Below are 14,121 nucleotides of genomic sequence, written 5' to 3'. Positions count from 1 at the left end.
CAATGTTCTACAAATGTTACTGGCCAAGCTGAAAAACTCCAATGGAACACTTCCCAATTTTCTCCACTTGCTCCAGGTTTTCTGTTGAAGTCACTGTGGCACTTGAATATTCACCTGGTTGGACCCTTCACTGGGCATCCACAAACAAGTCTTTACAATATGCCTATGCAGGCTCCCTCCTGACTAATCAGATTTCTCAACCTGCTGCTTAGATGAAAGCCAGAGTTGAAAAGAACAAAAGACAGCTCTAATTAGAGATGAATCTGGTTCTAACAAGGCTATAAATTTTGCTGCAGCAACACTGGTACACAACAAGTATACAGTGTTTTATTAAGGCAGATGTGAGAGATTTCAATTAATTCACAGCTGGAATTAGAAAACAAGAATGTGCTGGGTGGTGATGGTGCACACCTTTGATCTCAGCACAAGAAGATGATCTTTGAGTCAGAGGCCAACTACAGTCTACAGGGTGAGTTCCAGGACAGCCAGGGATACACAGAGAATCCCTGTCTATAAAAACAGACATACAACAAACAAACAAAGCAAAACAAAAATAAGAAAACAAGAATGGTTACAATTTCTTACTTTTTCCAACAATATTTATACCTTAAGGATCACAAATGTTTGTTGTAAAGCACAGGAAACTGAGAATACATTCCTTCTCATCTACTTTTGCTTAACTCATCCTTTATTGTGGAATGAAGGCAGGAAAATAGGCACCTCAGACTGGAGCACTGAAGAAACTGGATCAGAAGACCCAAGCTCAATTAATGGTTCTGTTCCTGTGTAACAACAGCTTTGAGAACTAGACAAGTTCATCTGAGTCTACATTCTCCCATTATCTCTCTCTACTTTTTTTCCTGTACTTTTATTTTATGAATGAGTGTTTTGCCTAAATGTATGTCTGAGCAACCCATGCAACACAGCACCTATGAAAGCCAGAAAAGGGTGTCAGATCCCCTGGGTCTAAAGTTACAAATGTTTCAAGGCATAATGTGGATGCTTTTAATCCCAGAGACACCTCTCCATTCTCACAAGTTTTAGGTTCTCTCCCCCCCCCCCACACTCCCGGGAGGGGTCAGGTTTCCCTATGTAGTCCTGGTTGTCCTAGAACTTGCCCTGTAGACCAGGCTGTCCTCAAACTTAAGAGATCTGCCTGCCTCTGCCTCTTGAGTGCTGGGACTAAAGGTGTGCACAGCCACAGCCTGGCCAAATTTTAGTTCTTTTAACTGCAAAATTTTTTTGCTTTGTTTTTTTTTTTTTTTTTGAGATAGAATTCCTCTATGCAGTCCTGACCGTCTTATAACTTGCTCTTTAGATGAGGCTGGCCTCGAACTCAGAGATCCACCATCCTCTGTCTCCTGAGTGATGGAATTAAATGTGTGTGCCACCACTCGGGCCTTAACTGTACATTTTAAGAAACAGCCAAGTGTGGTGGTGCACATCTTTAACCAGAGTACTTAGTATGCAGAGACCTCTGTTGAGTTTAAGATCAGCCTGGTTTAGAATTCTAGGACATCCAGAAATACACATTGAGATCCCAAAACAAACAAACAAACAACACATAGGCAAACAAAAATTAATACTACATGAAAAAAGACAAGGTAAATTGGAAAGCATTTTATAGATGGAAGACCATTATTACTACAGATGGATGACATATGGGGTTGTGGAGTCAAAATCTTAAATGTGAGAAAGAAAAACAGAAAATTATGACCCTTACTCATGTAAGTTCTCCCCTCCCTGCCCCCTCTACCTTAAGAATTGGATAGTTTTGGGCTGGAGGTTCTGAGTTCAATTCCCAGCAACCACATGGTGGCTCACAATCATATAAAGTGGGATTTAATTCTCTCTTCCGACATAAAGGCATATGTGCAGATAGAACACTCATATTCATAAAGTAAATAAATCTTAAAAAAGAAGAATTGGGGGCTGGAGAGATGGCTCAGCGGTTAAGAGCATTGCGTGCTCTTCCAAAGGACCCGAGTTCGATTCCCAGCAACCACATGGTGGCTCACAACTATCTGTAATGAGGTCTGGTGTCCTCTTCTGGCCTACAGACATATATGCAAACAGAACAGTGTGTCCATAATAAATAAATAAATATTTAAAAAAAAAAAAAAGAAGAATTGGGACATTTTCTGGCTGGGCCATGGTGGAACATGCCTCTAGTCCCAGCACTAGGGAGGCAGAGGTAGGCATATGTTGGAGTTCAAGGCCTGCCTGGTCTACAGAGAAACCCTGCCTCAAAAAAAGCAAATGAAAAAACAAAACGATATAAACTGATGCTATGACTGCGTATATATTCCAGGCTTTGGAATTAAAGAAAAGCTTCGGAGAGACTCTGCCTGGAGAACACTGTGCAGTTATTCCTGGTGTGAGAAAGCACGGGCTAAACCCCGTTAATCATAGCCCAAGACAATAGTTGGTGACTGTGGTAAATTTGAGGAGCATATACTCATTAAGATAATAATTATCCATATGCTTTACAGCTCAGTACTTGCTGATGACTGTCAACAGATCACTAAATTAATTCAAATCCGCTGTGTTAAGAAAGAAAACTTTCAAAATGAAAAGAAATCCATAAGAAATGCTTTAAAGCATTCATCATTTTAAGGATGGATAATATAGAAGACGAAGGAAGACTCTTTCCCTTTGGAGAAATGCCTTTAATTTTTGTGATTAAAAACAAACAAACAAACAAAAACCCAACAACAACCATACAATAAAAATGCTGTGTTTCTTTCCTAAGCAGTCTTAATGCAGTCAAAACCACACAGTTCACTATTTGCAGTTACCCTCTGGTTTGGAAAGCACCTTTTCTGGGCAGAAAGGGTGAAGTGGGTGGCACTCACTTACCTTTGAGTCACTAGTTCTTTCAACAAGCTCACTTTCAGGGAGTGAACAAGGTGCCTTAAAATAAAGTTGAGTCCAGTCTATTTTCCTTTCCTGAACACTTTACAGCAGCTGTAGGCTGAGTAGAGATAATTTTCCCCCTACCCTCCCTCCACAGCCTTTCTAGATGGAATCAGGGATGCAAAGCAAACCCAGCAGAGGCTGTCTCCTGAGTCATCCTGGACTGCAGCCAGGCACACTCATTGGCATGGAGGACACCGAGGGCAACAACAGCCATCAAGGAGGACTACAGAGGAACTGATCTTCAACAACTTCGTCCACAGTAGGTTCCAGAAGCCTCTTCCTAGCTGACTTTGCTATTTTAGAGAAGAGTCTACAGCTGTCTTTTCATCCCACCATAAGACACATTATGCAACTGCACAATACTATCTACTGAGTCAGGGTTAACAGAAGCTAAGGTAAAATTTTACTCCAATATCCAAGCTCATATAAGCTTGTGTTTCAGACTATCAAATTTTGTTACAGACTGAAATTATTTTTACACGATTGGTTAGAAAATAAAACTCAAGTAATACTTAGTTTTTAATAACAATACCAAAAGCAAAGTATAAAATAAAATGTGGTTTTCTTTTTTGTAAACTATTTATTTTGATATTATGTGCACTGGTGTTCTGCCTGCATATATATCTATATGAGGGTGTCAGATCTTGGAGCAACAGTTGTGAGGTGTCACGTGGGTTCGTTCAGTGGAAGAACAGCCAGTGCTCTTAACTGCTGCTTAATCTTTCCAGCTCCAAATAGTGGTTTTCTAAAGTGACACTTTAGTTATAAAACTAAAGTATCAGCCGGGTGGTGGTGGCGCACGCCTTTAATCCCAGCACTTGGTAGGCAGAGGCAGGCGGATCTCTGTGAGTTCGAGACCAGCCTGGTCTACAAGAGCTAGTTCCAGGACAGGCTCCAAAACCATAGAGAAACCCTGTCTCAAAAAAACAAAACAAAACAAAAAAAACTAAAGTATCGTTCATGTTTCCTAAAGGGAGAGTCACTGTACAGGGTGCTACTGTTGTATTTGGCATTCTAAATTGCACAAGGCATTTATTATTCAAAAAAAGTAACAAAGGTGGACAAAGGTAATGAGACAAAGGCACTATAAAACTATGAAGTATTTTGATGACTCTATCCTGATTTTCAGTTATTGGATTGCTTGCTTATGAACACTGAATTAAGAGTTACTTCATTTATCTTCTCCCAACCACCTTTACATCCTTTCCTGCAAAGTTTGGAGCCAGTGAAATAAAGACCCTTCTATTCATAGTTGCCTTGGTTTAATTAATAAAGACAGTGTAATTCTGGAAACGTTTCATGCTTGCAGCATATGAGTAAAAAAGGAACAAAAGAAACTGCCAGAAATTTTCCATTCATGTCAACTCTCAATTTCAACTCAATCAAACTTGTTAAGACAGGCAAGTCCTCTTCTGCTAACAGCCTTCCTTCATTTTGCAGAAACCGATTTGCCTTTATTCTTTCTGTGTTTAGTAATCCAATTTGGCAAGTTCTTTAGAAACAGGAAAAAAATAAGCAACCCCAGAGCTGTTGATTATGGATTCGAGCTTTGAAGTGCAGCAACTTCTACATCCTTAATAAAACCTGTCCATAGAAACAATAATTCTGTCTATCATTAGTGGTATTCACTGTGATGTCAGGAGTAAATCCAGAGAAACTGCCTGTCAGGTTCCTTGGCTGACAAAATGTGACAGCTGTTCTGGCTAGTTGACGTCAACCTGACACAAGCTAGAGTCATTTGAGAGGAGGGAGCCTCCATAAGACCCGGCTGTATGCAAGCCTATAGGGCATTTTTTAATTGATGATTGATGTGGGAGGGCCCGGGTGATTGTGACGTGGTCCTGGGTTCTATAATAAAGTCAGCTGAGCAAGCCACAAAGGACAAGTAAGTAAGCAGCAGTCCTCTATGGCCTCTACATTAGTTGCTGCCTCCAGATTCCTGCTTGAGTTCCTGCCTTGACTTTGTTCAATGATTAACTACAATATGTTGAGTAAGTATTTAAAATAAACCCTTTCTCCCCAGGTTGGATTGGTCATGGTGTTTCATCACAGCAATAGTAATCCTAAGTAAGACAACAGCCAAGGTGGCAGTAGAAATATTTTTTCTTACCGCCTGCTGGCAGTTCATTCCAAGGTTCCCTTTTTCACCCCGCACTACTTTCATCAGACAGTGGAGGGTTCGCCCTTTCCGATGGAGTCCAGAACAGTGGTGTTCAATCTCCCCTCGGCAGCTCAGGATGATCTCAGGACTCAGAGAGAAATCTTCCATCAGCATGCGTCGATAATCCAACATCTCCCCTTGGCACTCACTGCTCACCTGTCGCCCTGTTAGGGGTAAGTCATACAGCTATGAAAAATGAGCTCGAGGACCAGTAATCTATACACTTAATGCACACTTTTCTGTATACAAAAGAATAAGCCATTTCCTTTCTGGATTAAATTTATATCTACTACATTGAAATGCTTAGAACTTGGCAAAAGCTTCAGCAACATAAAGCAAACATAGTCTCTAGAGACCCAGGCTTACCCTGCAGGGTTGTACATTACAGACCTTATGAACTAATAATGCAAATGTTTTGCCAAATAAAGTCCTTTTTTCCCCCTTTCCTTTTTTTGATTGGGGGTGGTGGTGGCCTCATTCATGTTACATAGCACTTAGCACTGAGCTTCATTTATACATATATATATATATATATATATATATATATATATATATATTATATATACACACACATCCCTAGATGTCTTATTAATAAGAAAACTATTGAGGGCAATAAAGAAACCTATAGAACAATCCCTAGTGCCCTAAACAACTAATGTTTGTGAAAAACAAACAAACAAAAAAACAAACAAAACAAAACTATCTTTCAAATATCACAACAGTTCTCCCACTTTTTTTTTTTTTTTTTTGGTTTTTCGGGACAGGGTTTCTCTGTGGTTTTGGAGCCTGTCCTGGAACTAGCTCTTGTAGACCAGGCTGGTCTCGAACTCACAGAGATCTGCCTGCCTCTGCCTCCCGAGTGCTGGGATTAAAGGCGTGCGCCACCACCGCCCGGCTCTCCCACTTTTTTGAGCTATAAAAGTGATCAGGGAAAACTGAAAAAAGCAACAAGACCTATCCCCTAATAATTCCCCCAATCTAAACACATAGGTTATCCAGCTAGTTAGTTTGTTGGTATAATTTAGAGCCATAATTTAAAGTCACTCTGACCTAAAACTTGTGTAACATGTTATCCCACTATTCTAAAGAATGCTTCAGTAGCCACTGTACAAATTAAAAGGTCTGAAAGAAACATTAGGAAATGACTAGTTATAGGCACAAGAAGCTTCAGAAGGGGACTGAGAAGGAATGAGAGGTAAGAGGAATGAAGCATTAATCACCTCTGTGCACAGCTGACTCCAGGCACATCAGAAGGTAGGAGAGCCTGGCTTCCCGGGACCGAGGAAGGTTTTCCACATTGCACCGGTATTTCTTCAAGTCACTCTTACAGGATTTGGCCAGTGAATAACTGACTTTATAATCCTGGGCAATGAGCTTTTGGCGTGTTGTTAGTGCTTCTCTACACTGAAGAAAGAGTGTAAGGGGAGGTAAGACCACTTAACATGGCTCAGTTATCTGATAAGGAGAAGACACTCAGAATCATGCAAGTCAACAACTGTACTTTTTACCAAAATGCCTATCTAAGTTTGTTTAAAATCTGGCTCTAGGGTCTGGAGAGATGATTCAGCAGTTAAGAGCACTTGTAGCTCTTCCAGAGGACCCAGGTTCCATTCCCAGCACCTACACGATAGCTCACAGCATTCTATAACTCCAGTTCCAGGATTCTGACCCTCTTCTAACTTCTGCCAACATACACATACATGCATACAGGCAAAAAATTCATATACAAAAAAATAATGAACAGTATGAAAAGAATTAGGAGTAAATCAATGGGAAACTCTGGAATCTGGTGGTGAACTGTTAATTGTTGCTAGAAGGGCAGCACACAGATGTCTGCTGGGTCCTAACACACTAAACTTGACACAAAGTATTCTTTCTTATTCAGCCATACTCCTGGTATAAATTTCACAAGAACTAACTGACAGCTGTGCTGTTGAACAGGCTTTCTGTTTACTCTGAAGACAGTAAATACTTGAGCTGTATAAGAAATCAAAACATAGAATTGCAAATTAGTTACTTTTCAAAGCATTACAAAGTCCTGTCCATTTAGTGACAGGACTAAGGGTAATAAGAACATTTAAGGAGATAATACTGAAAAAATTAAACAGCTGGGCTGGAGAGATGGCTCAGAGGTTAAGAGAACTGACTGCTGTTCTGGAGGTCCTGAGTTCAATTCCCAGCAACCACATGATGGCTCATACCCATTATAATGAGATCTGGTGCCCAGAACACTACATACATAATAAATAAAGTAAGAAAAAAATCAAACAGCTGGCTACCAATGAAGGATATTAGGATGGTTAGCACACACTACCTGAGTATGCAGAGCTGACATTAATTTGGTTCTCACTTAAAAATTTCTCCAATTTTAATCTCAAATGACTGCTCACTGTATAAGCATCACAATTTGAGTGTCGTTTTCTTGGTTTAAGACAAATATATTTTTCAAAATTTATTTATTTACTTTGTATGTGAGTGGGGGGGGGCGGTGGGTGCACCACAACATGTATGTGGAGATCAGAGAGCAACCTGCAAAGGTTGAGTTTCTCCTTCAATCATGTGGATTCTGGATGAATTCAGGTCATCTGGCTTGAAGGCAGGTGCCTTTATTCTCTGAGTAGTCTGTCAGGTCTTACTTGCTTTTTAAGATGGACTATTACTATGTACCGTGACTGGCCTCAAACTTCAGACCCTCCTGCCTTTGCCTTCTGAGTGAGGGTATCTATCACAGGCATGTGCAATCACACCAGATGCCTAAATATACTCAGTGCACTTAAACAAGTGTCTCAGCTCTGGAGAGTATATGTATCAGTAATTCATACCTTTGTAAAGTCAGTTCTGTGGATCCATAGATTGGAATTATTTTGGAGAAAGAAAATTGTGTTTGTACCAATTATATACAGATAATCTTCTAGTCACCACCCCCTGAACAATATAATGTAGCAACAATCATTGCAGTTATCACCTCATCCACAGTGTGAGATATATACACACATGTGTACACACACACACACATTTTGTTTTTTTGAGAAACGATTACTCTGTGTAGCCCTGGCTGCCCTGGAACTTGCTTTGTAGACCAGGCTGGCTTCAAACTCAGAGATCCACTTGCCTCTCCCTCATGAGTGCTGGGATTAAAGGTGCTTGCATCACCACCTGGCAAGTGAGGCATTTTAAGCAATCTAGACACTTAAAAGTTCACAGGAGAATGTGCATAGGTTATTATACAAAAACTATGCTATTTTGTATAAGAAACTTGACTGACCACCCTCTGATATTTGGTATCTGAGTATGTGGGTGGTGTTTTGATATCAACCCTTTGGAAAGACCACAAGACAACCGTGTCGGAGAATGTTCTAAAAGCCAGGAGTGGTGGCACCTGTGAATCCCAGAATTTGGGAGGTAAAAGAAAGAGGATCAGAACTTCAAGGTCACCCTTGGCTCCATCCTGAGTTTGAGGACAGTCTGGGGTATGAGACTATGCTCCAGAAACAATCACCCAAATCTAAACCAAAAAAAGAAACTAAAGTTTGTTTGCTGAAGCTTTCTAAAATAGTAAAACAATAGTTCCCTTCAAACTGGTACCTTTTCACTCATGGATTCTTCAAATTTATGGTTAAAAAGACATTTATACACTCTTCCTTCACCAGCTTGGGTCTGTAAGAGAAAACATACACATGATGATTACTATTAGCTAAGTAGTTACGCTATGATATACCCAGTCTTATACAGAACCTTTATTAAATACACTGATAATTAGAAAACTCAAGCGAGTCTCTTTCTTATAGTCAGTGGCTCCGATAGTTAACACTAAAAATTCAAAACGGCATGTAGAAAGGGAGGACACAGAGGTCACTCAGTCCTCTGCTGAGTCAGAAAAGAGATCAGAGAAGTTTGTACAAAGCTTAGGGGTCTAACGTGTAAGGGACTGCATTCAATTCTCTGCATAGAGAAAAGAAGAAAGGGGACTGGAAGTTGTCTCATGAAATCAGCAGGCCAAGCTCTAGCCAAGGATAAGGTTTTAAAGTTAGATATTTTTTTATTTGTTTTGAGACAGTATATCTCTGTGCAACCCTAGCTGTCCTGAAAATCTATAGACCAGACTGGCTTCCAACTTACAAGATCTACCAGTCCCTGCCACCAAACCTGACTTGTTACGGGAGGTCCTCCCACTCCTCCAGCCTATCGCTGCTGAGATACCAGCCCATTGGGGCGTGGTCTCTCTCCCTTTAAAAAAGCGGCCACTTCCCTCTCCTCTCTCTCTTCACTTCCTGCTCCGCCGGCGACTAGACTCCCTTCCTGGTTGCGCAGAGGGCTGACAGTGATCTGTAAGTTTTTTCCCCTTTAAATAAATACCACCCTATTAATCATAATTCCAAACTGGTGTGGCATTGTTTATGACTTACGCCTTCACTGACTACTGTCTATTTTACTGAGAGCTGGGAATATAGCATGCGCCATCAACTCACTGTAGACAAAATAGGTTTTGAAGAACAGAAATTGTGCCCAGCACAGTGGCCCTTGCCTTTAATTCCAGCACTAGGATAGGAAGGCAGAGGACAAAGGTAGAGATAGATGGATCTCTGTGAGCTCAACATCAGCCTGGGCTATATAGTGACTTCTAGAACAGACGGGGCTATGTAGAGATGGCATGTCTTAAAACAAAAACAAAACCCTGAAATTAAAAGGTAAGAGAAAGTAGAAAAATAATGTATTCAGACTGTCAGAAACAAACTGTTAGTTACATGTTGTTACATCTTCAAGACTGAGCACCCAACACTATTTTTTGTACCTTGAAACCAATTCCATCTTCTACTTTAGTGGCTTTCCGATGTGTGCCTGTTTGTGATGGTGTATTTCACTCTGGAATACAGTACTACAGATATTTAAAAAAAGAAAAACAGATTCATAGTGACTCACATTTTCACAAAAGCGCTCCCGATCATCTCGGCAAGCAAAATACAAATGACGGTCTAAATGAAAGTCATCTGAGGACAGCTCAGCCACCCGGAGGATGGCTTTCTTGCAGAGTTCAGAGACTTGAATCTTCGGCTCTTTTTCTTCTGCTTCTTTCACCAGGCCTTTTTCCAAACACGATACCACCTCACCTTGTGAATGTGCATCCTAAAATAGCAAGGATATTTTAAATCTTTCACCATACAGAGATCAAATAAACAGTTGCTCTTCAAAAAAAGGGGGGGGGGGCAGGTGTGTGTAGAGGCTGGAGAGTTGGTTCAGCAGTTAAGAATCACATTCTGGTCTAGCAGAGGATCTGGATTCAGTTCCTACTACTTATGCTGGTGATTCACAATTGTCCCTAATTCCAGCTCCAGGAGATCCAAAGCTTCCTGGCCTCCATGGGTCTATCTCTCTTACACTCACACACGCACGTTATAAATGGAAAATAGGATTCTTAGAAATTATTCTTAAGATTTTTTTCAAAAAGTTTTATTTATTTGTATGTGTGTATCTGTATTTGCATATGTGTATGGGTCCCTGTGGAGGCCAGAAGAAGGTATCATGTCCCCTGGAGCTGGAGTTACAGATGCTTAAGAACTACCTAACAAAGTATTGGGAATTGAACTCTGATCTTCTACAAGAGCAGAACTCTAACAAAAGTCAACTCTCCAGCCCTGAAATCCTAGGAATTTTGGTATAGCTTAGCACTAATAATAAGGTCTTGAGTTCTTATATTTTTATGGTTGAAATGTCAGGAGCTCTTCCCTTCTATTAAAACAGTAGGCTTTAAAGTTTTCTAAGTTATTTATTTAGTTTGTATATATATATATATATGGTCAGAAATTCTTAAAAAATGACATTGGGGCTGGAGAGATAGATAGCTCAGTGGTTAAGAGCACTGGTTCCTCTTCCAGAGATCCTGAGTTCAAGTCCCAGCAACCACTATAATTCCCAGCAACTGTCCTAAAATGAGATATGGTTCCTTCTTCTGGCCTGCAGATATACATGCAGGCAGAATACTATATACATAATAAATAAATAAAATCTTAAACACTTGGTGGGATGAGAAATGACACTCTCCCAAGTTTTCCTCTTATCTCCATGTGTGTCATCACACAGCAGGTGAGAGTGGGAAGAGACTGAGAGAGAGACACACACACAGAGAAATAAATAATTAGAAGCCAGCACTGACATTACTGAGATTATAGGTATGTACCACCACACCTGGCTACTTTTTCAAAATAAAAGATATTTACAAAGTTACTCTGAGTTCCTATCTGGTTCTGCCCTTTGGGTAACTGAATTACAAACAAATATTTGACAATGGTGACTATGTCTATGGCTGGGGTCAGTGGAAGAATGGTAGCCTAGTATACACAGCTCATGTATTCAATCCCCAGCACTGGGAGGCTGTATGGGGTAACGCTGTAAGAATTTCTGGGCATACTGGGACAGGTCTATAATCTTAGCACAGCTATATAGTAAGCTTGAGGTCAGTCTAGCTAATGTGAAATTCTATCTGCTTAATAGCAAAAAACAAAGAAAAGAGAAAGGAAGGAAGGTGTACTGAGGATGTGGCATAGATGGCAGAGTATTTAGCCTACAAAAGACTCTAGGTGCCATTCCTGGGAGGTTATAAATCACAGATCACGAATGGCAACTGAAGCAGGTCACATTCAGCTACTTAGCAGATTCCATGCCAGCCTGTGCTACACAAAACTTGTTTAAAAAGGGGGGGGGGGGCTTCCAAGATAAGATGGCTTGGTGTTTAAGAACAATGGCTGCTTTTCCAGAGGACCAGAGTTCAGTTCCCAGTACCCACAAGGCAGCTCACAACTGTCTGTAACTCCAGTTCTAGGCAATCTGATCCTTTTACACCAATACACATAAAATAAAGTTAAAAAAGAAAAAGAAAGCAGAAAAAGTGCTTGCTGTATCAGCACAGACACTGAGAGAAACAATTAATAAATGGAACCTCCTGAAACTGAAAAGCTTCTGTAAAACAAAGGACCCAGTCAACAAGACAAAACAACAGCCAACAGAATGGGAAAAGATCTTCACTAACCCCACAACAGACAGAGGTCTGATCTCCAAAATATCCAAAGAACTCAAGAAATTGGTGGTCAAAAGAACAAACAATCCAATTTAAAAAATGGGGTACAGACCTAAACAAAGAACTCTCAACAGATGAATCTAAAATGGCTGAAAGACACTTAAGGAAATGTTCAACATCCTTAGTCATCAGAGAAATGCAAACCAAGACAACTCTGAGATTCCATCTTATACCTGTAAGAATGGCCAAGATCAAAAACACTGATGACAACTTATGCTGGAGAGGTTGTGGGGTAAAGGGAACACTTCTGCATTGCTGGTGGGAATGCAAGCTGGTACAATCCCTTTGGATGTCAGTGTGATGATTCTCAGAAAATTAGGAAACAACCTTCCTCAAGACCGAGTAATACCACTTTTGGGCACATAGCCAAAGGATGCTCAATCATGCCTCAAGGACATGTACTCAACTATGTTCATAGCAGCATTGTTTGTCATAGCCAGAACCGGGAAACAACATAAATGTGCCTCAACTGAAGAATGGATAAGGAAAATGTGGTACATTTATACAATGGAGTACTACACAGCAGAAAAAAATAAGGCAGCTTGAATTTTGCAGGCAAATGGATGGAGCTAGAAAACATTATTTTGAGTGAGGTAGCCCACACCCAGAAAGACAATTATCACATGTACTCACTCACAGGTGGTTTTTAAAAATAAAGTAAAGAAAACCAGCTTACAAACCACAATCTATGCTGGCCTTGAACTCAAGAGATCTGCTGGTCTCGGCATCTCATGTGCTGGGATTAGAGGCGTGCATCACCACGCTCAGCTAGATTTATTTAAGTGTATGGTGCTAGAGATTAAACCAAGGTCTCTGTGTAGAGGAGGGTTGGAGTGGATGGCACGGGTGCCAAGAGAAGATCAGAGGATAACTCATGGGAGTCAGCTCTTTTCCTTCCTTCATGTGGACCTAGGAAACTGAACTCAGGTCATTAGACTGCAAATGTCTTTACCTTATGTGCCATTTACCAGACACCATCTTCTGCCCATTTTTTTAAAAAGATTTATTCTATTTTAAATTTTGTGTGTGTGTGTGTGTGTGTGTGTGTAGGTAGGTAGATAGGGGGCTATACATATATGAGTGCTAGTGCCTTCAGAGGCCAAAAGCATTAAATCTCCAGGAGCAGGAGTTAGATTTAGTTGTGAGCTGCCTGACATAGATGCTGAAAACCAAATACAAGTCCTCTAAAAGAGCAGTGAATGCTCTTAAAACTCAATAAATTTTTATTAGTTATGCAATATTTTTATATAATTATATATAAGAAAAAAATCTGTCTGAAAAATACTGTCTTGATAAGCATTTAAAAGTCTGATGGGTTTTTACCATTCTCTAGTTTTAAGTTTCCTGTGATTATTTCAGTGGACTGAAGGAAAACACTATTTCAACTATTCAAGATAACTGATTACTAAACTGATATATAACAAAAGTGCAGACGTCCGGACGCTGTAGCAAAGGTCCACGACTGAGCAGTTGTTAGCCATTCTACATGATGTGAATCATTTGTACTTTCACTTCTGGAGACCTGCCCTTTCATTCTGACATTTACTTAGAAAACTCCAAAGGTTTTGAAAATGTACCTTCTTTGTTCTAAAACTCATCTCGGGGGGGGGGGGGGGGGGGATCACTAAAGTTGAACATCGTAACATTATTTTACATACTTATACAGAGGAAGGGTGAGGACAGATTAGCCATGAATCCTTTCTTCTCTGGGCCTTGGAGGTCAGTTTCAGTGGCAGCAAATCTGAAGTTTGGCCCTAGAGCATTAAACATTCCCTGAGGTCCTAGAGGAAACTACATAGCAAGGAACATTTTTCTTTTCTTTTTTTTTTTTTTTTGTCAATGAGGGAGGCTGAGACCTTATCACTGCCCCTAGAGCATCCTTCCTTAAACTACTTCTATTAGGTATTTTGTTACAACCTACAAATACCCTAAGTCAGTCTTGGATCATAGGAAGTGTCTGTACAAGTTC

The 14,121-nt window shown here is 40.3% G+C and overlaps 1 protein-coding gene across 1 annotated transcript in view; it reads right to left on the bottom strand.

Moving 5' to 3' along the window:
* Positions 1–14,121, bottom strand: part of Glg1 (golgi glycoprotein 1) — an 85,829-nt gene that overhangs the window by 32,497 nt on the left and 39,211 nt on the right. Inside the window, exons 5-8 of the mRNA XM_075977312.1 lie at positions 10,001–10,204; positions 8,666–8,737; positions 6,301–6,484; positions 5,030–5,244 (exon numbers count right to left, since the gene is read on the bottom strand). Coding sequence (XP_075833427.1) covers positions 5,030–5,244; positions 6,301–6,484; positions 8,666–8,737; positions 10,001–10,204 — 675 coding nt within the window. The remainder of the gene's footprint in view (positions 1–5,029; positions 5,245–6,300; positions 6,485–8,665; positions 8,738–10,000; positions 10,205–14,121) is intronic.

This window comes from Microtus pennsylvanicus, chromosome 6 (genome assembly GCF_037038515.1).
Source record: "Microtus pennsylvanicus isolate mMicPen1 chromosome 6, mMicPen1.hap1, whole genome shotgun sequence".
In the NCBI taxonomy this organism is placed as follows: Eukaryota; Metazoa; Chordata; class Mammalia; order Rodentia; family Cricetidae; genus Microtus; species Microtus pennsylvanicus.
The sequence above is the reverse complement of the archived record's forward strand: the minus strand, read 5'-3'. Positions and strand labels throughout refer to the sequence as shown.